This window comes from Aythya marila (assembly GCF_965140915.1).
Source record: "Aythya marila genome assembly, contig: HAP1_HAP1_SCAFFOLD_459, whole genome shotgun sequence".
In the NCBI taxonomy this organism is placed as follows: domain Eukaryota; kingdom Metazoa; phylum Chordata; class Aves; order Anseriformes; family Anatidae; genus Aythya; species Aythya marila.
Genome location: NW_028137217.1, coordinates 43,677 through 54,639, shown reverse-complemented (window position 1 = coordinate 54,639; position 10,963 = coordinate 43,677). Strand labels below are relative to the sequence as shown.

At 55.3% G+C, this 10,963-nt stretch overlaps 1 protein-coding gene across 3 annotated transcripts; it reads right to left on the bottom strand.

Moving 5' to 3' along the window:
- Positions 1 to 3,557: 3,557 nt before the first annotated feature.
- Positions 3,558 to 10,635, bottom strand: LOC309891111 (ATP-dependent RNA helicase DDX25-like). 3 transcript variants are annotated; one of them, XM_082785494.1, is made up of 11 exons: positions 10,276 to 10,635; positions 10,132 to 10,179; positions 9,660 to 9,795; positions 9,467 to 9,559; positions 9,230 to 9,332; positions 8,134 to 8,248; positions 7,469 to 7,646; positions 6,525 to 6,762; positions 5,832 to 5,994; positions 5,343 to 5,531; positions 3,558 to 3,748 (listed from the first exon to the last, which is right to left on the bottom strand). In XM_082785494.1, the coding sequence occupies exons 1-11, from the start codon at positions 10,508 to 10,510 to the stop codon at positions 3,687 to 3,689; spliced, it is 1,560 nt and encodes a 519-aa protein (XP_082641620.1). In that variant the 5' UTR covers positions 10,511 to 10,635; the 3' UTR covers positions 3,558 to 3,686. The 3 variants fall into 3 exon arrangements, with proteins under 3 accessions (XP_082641620.1, XP_082641619.1, XP_082641621.1); XM_082785493.1 differs by having other exon boundaries at positions 10,132 to 10,635; XM_082785495.1 differs by lacking the exons at positions 3,558 to 3,748; positions 5,832 to 5,994 and having other exon boundaries at positions 5,355 to 5,531; positions 10,132 to 10,635.
- Positions 10,636 to 10,963: the final 328 nt, after the last annotated feature.

The window sequence follows — 10,963 nt, the reverse complement described above, 5'->3', positions numbered from 1 at the left end:
GCCTCCTCTTCTCCAGGCTGAACAAGCCCAGCTCCCTCAGCCGCTCCTCGTAGGACTTGTTCTCCAGGCCCCTCACCAGCTTCGTCGCCCTTCTCTGCACCCGCTCAAGCACCTCGATGTCCTTCTTGTAGCGAGGGGCCCAAAACTGAACACAGTACTCGAGGTGCGGCCTCACCAGAGCTGAGTACAGGGGGACGATCACCTCCCTAGCCCTGCTGGTCACGCTGTTCCTAATACAAGCCAGGATGCCGTTGGCCTTCTTGGCCACCTGAGCACACTGCTGGCTCATATTCAGCCGACTGTCCACCATCACTCCCAGGTCCTTCTCTGCCTGGCAGCTTTCCAACCATTCCTCTCCCAGCCTGTAGCTCTGCTTGGGGTTATTGCGCCCCAGGTGCAGGACCCGGCACTTGGCCTTGTTAAACTTCATGCAGTTGACCTCAGCCCATCGGTGCAGCCTATCCAGATCCTCCTGCAGAGCTTTCCTACCCTCAAGCAGATCGACACACGCACCTAACTTGGTGTCATCTGCGAACTTACTGAGGGTGCACTCGATGCCCTCGTCCAGATCATCGATGAAGATATTAAAGAGGACCGGCCCCAGCACCGAGCCCTGGGGGACGCCACTAGTGACTGGCCTCCAACTGGACTTGGCTCCATTCACCACGACTCTTTGGGCCCGGCTATCCAGCCAGTTTCTAACCCAACGAAGCGTGCGCCAGTCCAAGCCAAGAGCAGCCAGTTTCTTGAGGAGAATGCTGTGGGAGACGGTGTCAAAAGCCTTGCTGAAGTCAAGGTAGACCACATCCACAGCCTTTCCCTCATCCACCCAGCGCGTCACTCTGTCATAGAAGGAGATCAGGTTCGTCAGGCATGACCTGCCTTTCATAAAGCCATGCTGACTGGGCCTGATCGCCTGCTTCCCCTTCAAGTGCTGCATGATGACTCTCAGGAGGATCTGCTCCATGAGCTTTCCTGGCACTGAGGTCAAACTGACAGGCCTGTAGTTTCCTGGGTCAGCCCTCCGGCCCTTCTTGTAGATGGGCGTCACGTTTGCTAGCCGCCAGTCGATTGGGACCTCCCCCGATAGCCAGGACTGTTGATAAATGATGGACAGTGGCTTGGCCAGCTCCTCTGCCAGTTCCCTCAGTACCCTTGGGTGGATCCCATCTGGCCCCATCGACTTGTGCACATCTAAGTGCCGTAGTAGGTCACCAACCAGTTCTTCATGGATAATGAGGGCCACATCCTGCTCCCCATCCCCTTCCACCAGCTCAGGGTACTGGGTATCCAGAGAACATCCGGTATTGCCGCTAAAGACTGAGGCAAAGAAGGCATTGAGCACCTCCGCCTTTTCCTCATCTCTTGTAACTAAGTTTCCCCCCACATCCAGTAAAGGATGGAGATTCTCCTTAGTCCTCCTTTTTGTGTTGATGTATTTATAGAAACGTTTTTTGTTATCTTTAACGGCAGTAGCCAGATTGAGCTCCAGATGAGCTTTGGCCTTCCTAATTTTGTCCCTGCACAGCCTCGCTACTTCTTTAAAGTCCTCCTTAGTGGCCTGCCCACTTTTCCAAAGCTTATAAACCCTCTTTTTCCTCCTAAGATCAAGCCACAATTCTCTGTTGAGCCAGGCCGGTCTTCTTCCCCGCCAGCTCGTCTTTGGGCACGTGGGAACAGACCGTTCCTGCGCCATTAAGACTTCCCTCTTGAAGAGCGCCCAGCCTTCCTGGACCCCTCTGCCCTTCAGAACCGCCTCCCAAGGGACTCCACCAACCAGTGTCCTGAGCAGCTCAAAGTCAGCCCTCCGAAAGTCCAATACAGCGGTTTTACTGGTCCCCTTCCTGGCCTCGCCAAGAATAGTGAACTCCACCATTGCGTGGTCACTCTGCCCTAGACAGCTCCCGACGATCACGTCCTCCACCAGTCCTTCTCTGTTTGTGAAGAGAAGGTCTAGCGGGGCACCTCCCCTGGTAGGCTCACTAACCAGCTGCGTCAGGAAGCTATCTTCCACGCTCTCCAGAAATCTCCTAGACTGCTTTCTCAGGGCTGTGTTGTGCTTCCAGGATATGTCAGGGAAGTTGAAGTCCCCCACGAGTACAACAGCTGATGATTTTGCAACCTCTGTCAGCTGCCTGTAGAATTCCTCATCCGTCTCCTCATCCTGGTTCGGCGGTCTATAGCAGACCCCGACCAGGACACTAGCCTTGTTGTCCCTGCTGATCCTAACCCAAAGGGACTCGACCTTGTCATTCCCAACCTCGAGTTCTACAACCTCGAAAGACTCTCTAATATAGAGAGCCACACCACCACCCCTTCTATGCTGCCTGTCCCTTCTATAGAGCTTATAGCCAGGCATTGCAGCACTCCAGTCATGAGACTGGTCCCACCACGTCTCCGTGATGGCAACCAAGTCGTAGCCTGCCTGCCGCAGAAATAACTAATGCACACTGAAGCTAACTTCTTGGTACAGGCACGAAGGGGAAAGGTGCCTCCAGGATTTGTTGTTTGTAAACAGAGAAGGTAAAGTGGCAATTTGTGGCTGTCTTGGCCAAAGTGACCATGAAGTAGTTGAGTTTAAAATCTTTGGTGACAGGAGAAAAACTCCACTCAAAATGTCATCCTTGGATATGAGAAGAACAGATGTCAGGCTATTAACCACTTCATAAGGTCCCTTGGGAATCTGTTTCTGAAGGTGTCAGAGTCCGTCAGTGCTGGTCACTTTTTAAGAGCCATCTCTTAAGAGCACAGGAGCAGGTGATTCCAAAGTGTTAGATGTTAAACAAGAAGGACAGAACGCTGGCTTGGCTGAGCAGGAATCTTCTTCTATAACTTAGGCGGAAAAGGAAAGTCTATGGACACTGGAGGCAAGTTCAAGTGACAAGGGAGGACAACAGAAATGCTGTGTGCCTGGAAGGAGAAAAGTGCGGCCAAAACTCGGAGTTGAAGCTGGCCAGTACTGTCGGAGGCAACAAAAAGGGCTTTTTAAAGTATGTCAACACCAAAAAAGGGACTACAAGTAACATTGGTCTATTATTCACCTCACAAATAGGGTCACAGACAAAGCAGACATCTAATGTCTTCTTTGCCTCTGTTTTCAACACCGACCACGGGCCTTGGGACACCTGGAGCCCTGTGTTGAAATCCATTACTCCTTGTCCTGTCACTACATTCACTGATAGACTCCCTTTCCAGCTTCCTTGTGGCCCCCCATTAGGTACTAGAAGGCTGCTGTAAGGTCTCCCCAAACCCTGCTCTTTTCCAGGCCAAACACCCCCAGCTCTCTGTCTTTATCGGAGAGATGCTCCAGCCCTGCAATCATCCTCGTGGCCCTCCTCTGGACTCGCTCCAAACGGTCCATGTTGTTAAACCCCTGCATGTTCTGTTTTCAGGTGATTCATCATGACACACAAAATTATGGCTGTAAAAACCTCAGAGACAAACCAAGGAAGTTTTATTACCAGAAAAACAATCGCAAGAATCCCAAAACTTTGAGGGATGAGGGTCGTGTGTGTCTTTCCCCCCACTCCCCCCCCGCTCCCCTCCCATCTTCCCATTTTGTAAAACATCACAACAAAACCAAGCATCTTCAGGAACTTTGAAGAAAACTGGGAGATTTCCCAAACCTTTTCCCATCCATGTTAAACCAAAACTTGGATTCACTGGAGCAAATCCTGACATTTTGCTCAGTTGTCCAGCTGTTCCAGCTCGTCCATGTCATCTGGGTCAAGCCTCTTGATCTCGGTCTCTGAAGAAAGAAAACAAATGTCAGTGCCTGCCCAGGAGTTGGCAAAGGCATAGCACTGCTGCTCGGGGGCTGCTAGCAGTGGCAAACCCTGGCAGCCATGCCCAGGACTCTCGGCTCTGCCTTCCACAGATGACATAAAACAAGCTGTGAGCTGTTCAGAATGTGGCCGGAGGTGAGAGGTTAGAAACCTGCCCAGCTGTTTGCATCAAACCCAGTTGAGTAGAGGTAGAGGTAGAAGTGACACAGATTCCAGCTATCTCAGGACCAACTGGCCACCTCTGGGATACGGCTTCCTGGCTCAGTGCACGTGCTAACCTCGCTCTGGGCTGAAAAGCTACCCAAAGTGCTCAGCATGGCATTTCCACACTGCGGAGTTCAAAAGATAATCAAACTTTGAGAGAGCACAACAGACACAAACCTGACCGACAAATGATAAGGGACGTATGTAGTGATGGGAACCCAAACTGATCAGTCACACTGACTGATGGAGCTCAGAGTGTTTATTCCACAGAGGTTATCCGATCAAGGACCTTGGCAACTGGGCAACGTGGGAAAAGGAGGAAACAAGCAACAAAACACCTGACACAGACCTGACAAAACCAATGAGACAATGACGAGAAACTAACCTCACCACTCACACTCATTGGTGGGCTATCGAGAAACTACAGCTGCCGCTTCCCAGAAGAACCACCTGCACTTTACAGCTGGTAAGGCTGTGAGCCAGGGGGACCTGGACTGGAAGGGGTGTGGGAACTGGGAGGGCTGTACAAACCCAGGATGGGACGTGCAGGAGGAAAGGGAGGTGGGACGTGCAGAGAGGGGGTAAGCAGGAAAGGGCATAGAAGCGGCCACTTGCATGTGAAATGGGGCTAGTCTGTGTGCTTCTTTGGTTTAGCCCCGACACTGATCGCCACGGTCTGTCTTGTAGTCTTACGCCTGCTTAAATCTTTTCCCACTTCTGTCTCCCTGTGATCTCACACTCAATCCCTGGTATGTGTGTGTGTGTGTGTACGTGCGTGCGTACAGCAGAACAGCAGTACCTTCTCACCAGCTACTGCTGAGACCCGTGCATGAATGAAAACTGGTGCCAACTCCTGCAGTCAGACAGGGACAAGGCTGCCCTTGGCCTCGGCTGCCACCTACTGGAGCCACTGCAGGGGTCTCACTGCAGATGCTGCAGCAAGCACGGTTCTTCAACTCCCAGCCACTGGGCTGGGGATGCTGTGCATCCAAAAAAACATCTGCTGGGGGGCACCGGAGTGACTGCGACTGTGTGTGCGTGTACATGATGAACTCGAAGTGACAGCTGCTGGAGGCAGAGGTGAGCATCTGTACCTCCTACAGACTGTGTGGGTATGGAGGGGGTATGTGTGTGTGCATTCACCCGCAAACTTCAGCCTGGGCCAGCTAGTGACTGTGGGGTACCTCGGGTCCACGCCAGGGTATCAGGTGCGTGGGTGGGGTCCGTGCCCAAGAGAGCAGCTGCAAGAGGTGGCCACGCTCCTGACATCCCTTAACGCTTCCCAATGCACTCCTCATCCACGTGTCCCTCAGCTCTTCGCAGCGTCTCAGAGCTGGGCACAAGGATACTCACGGAAATGCTCCTCTATACTGTGCACGAGGTACGTGGTCTGCCTTTCCACCATGTTGAAGGCAATGCCCTTCTTCCCAAAGCGGCCCGTTCGACCAATGCGGTGCAGGTAGGTCTCAAAATCCAGCTGCTTCTCCTGATTAACAGGGAGGCTGAAGTTCACCACGATGGTGACTTGTGCCACATCAATCCCTGAAAGACAGAGAGGTTTCTCGCAACCAGGCTCCCACAGATCCGAAGGCAATCACCTGCGTCCAGATCGGGGCTAGTCCACTTGCAGCATAAAGCGGTCAGCCCTGGCTCTGCAGCACACACTACAATGACATGTCAAGGCAACAAAAGACCTACATGGAGAGGCCACGGAGCACGGGTTGTGTCACCAGAAACAAAGCAGCATCGTGTGTCCCCTGTGAGTTGATGGGCCATGGGGCAAAGCAAGGGGATTCCCACACTGCAGACGCTGCCAGGGTGTTGCTTTTCAGGATACGCTACCTCTAGCACAGACGTTTGTGGTGATGAGGACCTTCTCCTTCCCATCGCGGAATCTCTGAATCACATCGGCCCTCTGCACTATGGTCAGCTCTGCCGTCAGCATGGCGACCTGGTGCCCATCTTTGCTCATCTCCACCGACAGCCAGTCCGCACTCCTGCGAGTCTAGATGCGTGGGAGAGGCAGGAGGAGCTTTTGCAGCAGCTCTGCTGCTGCTGCTCCTCTCAGTCATTGCCTATCCTTCACTGCTAAGCTTCCCCTAAATCCTTTCAGTTGAGCCCCTGCTGCTTTTTAACAGGCAGAGCCTCCAAAGAAGACCAGAGCGATGCAGGCGAGCAAGAAGCCCAACACAAAGTGCAAAGGGCAAGGAAACACAGTATGCTTCCTATGCAATGCTCCCTGGGGAAGCCAGGCAAACGGGATCTCAACCGTCACGACAGATGCTGCTAGAACACCTCTTTTAAAGGCTGCACTTGCTGCAAGTCATCGTGCCCGTGCTTTCACGCTCAGCTCCAGCCAATCTAATGGCTGTGCCAGAAGGGCTGTCCTTTAAGTGCTGCCCAGGTGCTTCCCATCCCTCCCTTCCTTTTGATGGTCTCAGCAGAAGTACTGAGGCCACGCTGTAAGACGGATCGTTTACAAACCACTGACTGCAAGGACACCACCACTCTCTCCTGGCAAACTAGCTGCTTTACCTGGCAGAATATCATAGCCTGCCCAATGGTGATGCTGCCGTAGATGTTGCACAGGGCCTCGTACTTCTCCTCTCTGTTCCTGCACACAAAGTAGTACTGCCTGATATTGCTCAGGGTCAGCTCTTCCTGACGGAGCTTTATTATGATGGGGTTGGAGATAATTTGCTTTGCAAAATTCCACACTGTTTCCTTGAAGGTTGCAGAGAAAAGCAGCATTTGGCAGCCCCTCGGTAAAGCCCTAGAGCACAAAAAGGACTTGTTACCCCTGAGGCATGCTACAAGCTACCTCTGGATGAACAGGCTTTGGAAACAAAGGGATTCCTCCATCCAGGGAGGGCCATTCCTCACTCAGCGCAGCACAGCACAGCACTCCAGAATGAGTCAGCCCTACGGAAGAGGCCTGTCGGAATAAGCTACTCTGCATTTGCAGTATTATTATTCCAAAAGGCTATCTACTATCGGAGGAAAAAACACCCAATTAACACTTGGCCTCCTTCTTTGCACCCGCAGACACCGCTCACACACAGCATTTCCACGTGCCAAGGACAGGTCCCCGTATCCCCTGATTCTCGAGCTACATTTCAAGCCCTGTCATTCACTCTGTAAAGACCTTCATGGCCCACAGAGTTTTTCAAAGCTGAGCAACCAGCAAAAAGTGGGGGAGGAGGATTTACTTGTCTACGTTCTGATCAGGAGCAAAGCTACGTCTGGCCAAGGACATCCAAGGGATGTAGCAGTCAGAGACAATTTCTTTGGCTCCCTTGTTCTGCAGTTTCTTCCACACAAAGTGGATTTCTTTCTTCCTCTCTCTCCCTCTCTCTCTTGTCTTTTCCTGTCTCTCCTCTTCTATTTCTTTCGCTACCCAATGTATCTAAGGGCATCTCGAAACACCGCATTTGACTATCTCAAATTGTGGCAGGACACAAGCCAGCACTGGTATTCACCTCTGAATGCGAATGCTTTGGTACGAGAAGCCCTGACGGTCCATCATTACGTCAGCTTCATCCAGCACAAACAGGCTGATTCTCTTCATATTCACCACTCGCCGTTTGAAACACCAGTCCAGCATTGTCCCAGGAGTCCCGATGACAATCTGCTCCTCCAGCAAGGCGCCTGGCAGAACTGCAGGAGGAGAAATCGTATCACACCACCTCAGTGCAAGGAGCATTATGTTTCTCGGCCACACACACCTGGCTGCGAATGAGCAGGGTAGTATCCAGAGAGACAGGGACTCAACATCTGCTATGTTCCGACTGCTTGAGCATGGTTCCAACCCTGCTGCGTCAGCTTCGGACTGCCTAGCAATGCCTTTGAGGGGGTCATTGCAAAGCGGAGCTCAGGAGCTTAAAATTGCAGGGAGCCATCAAGCAGGGCTGACGCTTCCCTGACGCCTTGTCAGGTGGAAACCAGCAAAAGGGGTGCCCCACCTCTGAAAGGAGACAGCGGTCACGAGAATGACTCCTTAGAAGGCACGGGAATTCACACGCCGTTTCATGTGCCTTCAGAGCTCCGCACAGCTCCCGCTAGTTCACAGCTCTCACAGCATCCCGCTAGCTCCTTACAGGACTGTTACACCGCCCGCAGCTCCGCTCAGCAGGGCTGGACTCACCTCTGTTTCCCTGAACAGCGTACGTAACCCTGATGTCGGCACAAAACTGACCCATCTTCTCGATCACATGTCCGATCTGCAGGGCCAGCTCGTAGGTTGGAGCCAAGCAGAGGCACTGAGAGATAAGACAGCTGTCAGACAAGAGCCACATCTTTTAAAAGCACGCAGTGCCCCTGGCATGGCATACCCTACGCAAACGAGAAGGCATTTCAAAGGAACGGAAAGCTCAGCACGCTGAAATCTCACCGCTAAACTCTTCCAAATCTGCAGAGGGATCAGCAACGGCAGTCGCATTTGCAGCTTTGGAAGGTAACCTGGAAGGTACAGCTGAAGGCAGAAGGGACTCAAGGCAGCTACTAGGAGAGGTCCCTTCTTTACTGTGAGGGTGACAGAGCGCCAGAACCGGCTGCCCAGAGAGGCTGTGGAGTCTCCTTCTTTGGAGACATTCTAAACCCGCCTGGATGCCATCCTGCACAGTGTGCTCTAGGTGATCCTGATCAGCAGGGGAGTTGGACTAGATGAGCGTCAGAGGGCCCTTCCAACCTCGCCCGTTCTGGGATCCCGTGATTTCTGCTAAGGAAATTTGTTTCCTCAGGCACAGTGCCATTTGCTTCTGTGCCCAGCTTTCAACTGAGAGTTTAAATTACATAGGATGCTTGAGACTCAAGACTTCGAAGTGCAGCACCCAGCCTGCGTAGGTGCTTCTGAACCCAGAGAGGTGCCTTGCCTTCTCAGGAGCTTTTACGGCACCAGAAACTAGCGCAAGTCACAGCAAACAGCTGGAGTCTCTGCACGTGCTTCTCAAAGCTGGCTGCATGCTCCTCAAAACAGAACGTCAGGATACCTAGGGCCTGGCTAAATCCACTGCTACCCAGTAAAAGTACCCTCCTTTAGCTGGCAGCTGCATCTGCTCCCAAGCTTTCTATCCAACCTCCCTGCTGCTGGGACGCTACCTGGGTGTTTACCAGCCCACTACAGCGGCTACAGCGGCTAGACCACCGTTGAGACTGGGACAAAACCAGAGCTCTGTCCACGGACAGCGGCTTGAGGGTGCAGCCAAACCCCTGCCGCATGGCCTTTCCCCTTCCTACGTTACCTGCGGGTACTTCTCTGCACCGTTAACTCTGCTCAACATCGCCAACACAAAAGCTGCCGTTTTCCCTGTCCCTGACTGGCTCTGTGCAATCAGGTTTTGGGGCCTGCAAGGCAAAGGCTGCTTAGCCGAGCACAAAGGCTTGGCGTCCCCGCACCGGCACCCCGACGCCACGGTGCCGCAGGGGAGCCAAGGCGGTGGTGGTACCGCTCTGCTCACCCGGGCGGCCCCGGTACTCACGGATGGGCCAGCAGCATTGGCAGAGCTGTCTCCTGGATCTTGGACGGCCTGTTGAAGCCCATGGCGTAGACCCCCTGCAAGAGCTCCTTCTTCCTGCCCAAAAGCACCAAAAGCGACCGTTCCACAAGGAACGGCTAACAGCGCCCAGGGGCAGCTCCAAAGCCCGCCTGCCTCGGGGCTGCCGCCTACTCACAGGGGCAGCTCCTCAAAGCTTTTCACCGAGAAGAGAGGCGAGCTGGGGTCCTGCTGCAGGATCTCCACGTGATGGCTGGACTCCACGAGGGACGTGTGGATCAGCTTGTTCAACAGCGAGCTCTCCGCCAAGTCCACTAGAGAAGGCGCGGGCTCGTGACAAGCCCCGGTGCCCAGGAGAAGCCTCCCCTCGGGCCCCCCGTCCCACACACACGGGGCTCTCCAGCCATCCGCCCCCACCGCCCCTGCCACCGCCGGCTCTTCGCCGAGCTCTTCTCCTGCGCAACCTACCTCAGTCCCGAGGAACCCGGCTGGACTTCACGGCAGCCTGGCACCCTGCCCCGGCCCACGCCTCCGCTGCCCTCGCCTGCTGCCGAGGCTCCGGGAGCTGCCGCTCCCCCAGCCCGGCCCCGGGGGTGCCGGCCCTGCGGCCTGCGCGCAGGCCCCGGGGGACAAGGCCCGGCGGGACCCACCTCTGTCCTCCTCCTCGCTCTCCTCGTCCTCGCTCGTGCAGGCGGGCTCTGCCACGGGACAAGGCACACGACGCTCAGCACCTCCCCGCAGCCCCGCCCGGGCCGGCCCCGGCACACGGGGCCCCGAGGGGGGCCGGCCCTCACCCCGCTGCCGACACGGACACAGCTCCCGGCGCCGGCCCGCGCACCGCTGCCGGCGGCCAGGCGAGCCGCACAGCCCGCACAGCCCGCGGCGCCGACGGCAGAGGCGGCCCCGGCCAGGGGAGCGCGCGGGGGACGGGCTGCCCGGGGACGGGCTGCCCGGGGACGGGCTGCCCGGCAGGAGGCTGCCCGGGCCCCGCGCCCGCTCCCGCCGCCGGCCCCCGCCGCCCGAGGCCATCGCGCCCCCGCCGCCGCAGCTCGCGAACCTTCCCCAGGCGCCGCCGCCGCCGCCTGCTGCCCCCCGGCGGCCGGCAGGGCGCAAGGCGGCTGCCGGCGGGCCCCGGACAAGGAGGGCGCGGAGGGGCCCCGCACGGGCCTACCCCAGAGTTCAGCCCGTAGGACTAAGAGCACAGTCCTAAACTCCGGCTTGGTCCGGGACCACGTCCCTGGGGAGCCGGTGCCAGTGCACGACTGCCCTCTGGGTGAAGAACCTCTTCCAGTCGGCCGGTTGGCTAGTAACTGGGTCACCCATCTCCAACAAGGGCCGGAATAAGTTTAATATTGCCTTTTGTAGTATTTGGAATTGGAAATTGTTACAACGAATGTCCATGTTAGCTTCCTTGACAAAAGTGCATGGCAAGGTATTGAGGGGTGTTGTAAGTTGCCCCCTTAATTAATTTTCAGAGCATTG

Bases quoted from the DNA above. Each gene is read 5' to 3' on its own strand.
- LOC309891111 (XM_082785493.1), bottom strand. From the start codon at position 10,510: ATGGCCTCGGGCGGCGGGGGCCGGCGGCGGGAGCGGGCGCGGGGCCCG. The intron at 9,333-9,466 runs GTGAGTACCGGG...TTTGCCTTGCAG, and splicing joins CCAATGCTGCTGGCCCATCC to GCCCCAAAACCTGATTGCAC. The intron at 3,749-5,342 runs GTGAGTATCCTT...TTCTTTCTTCAG, and splicing joins CAGTATAGAGGAGCATTTCC to AGACCGAGATCAAGAGGCTT.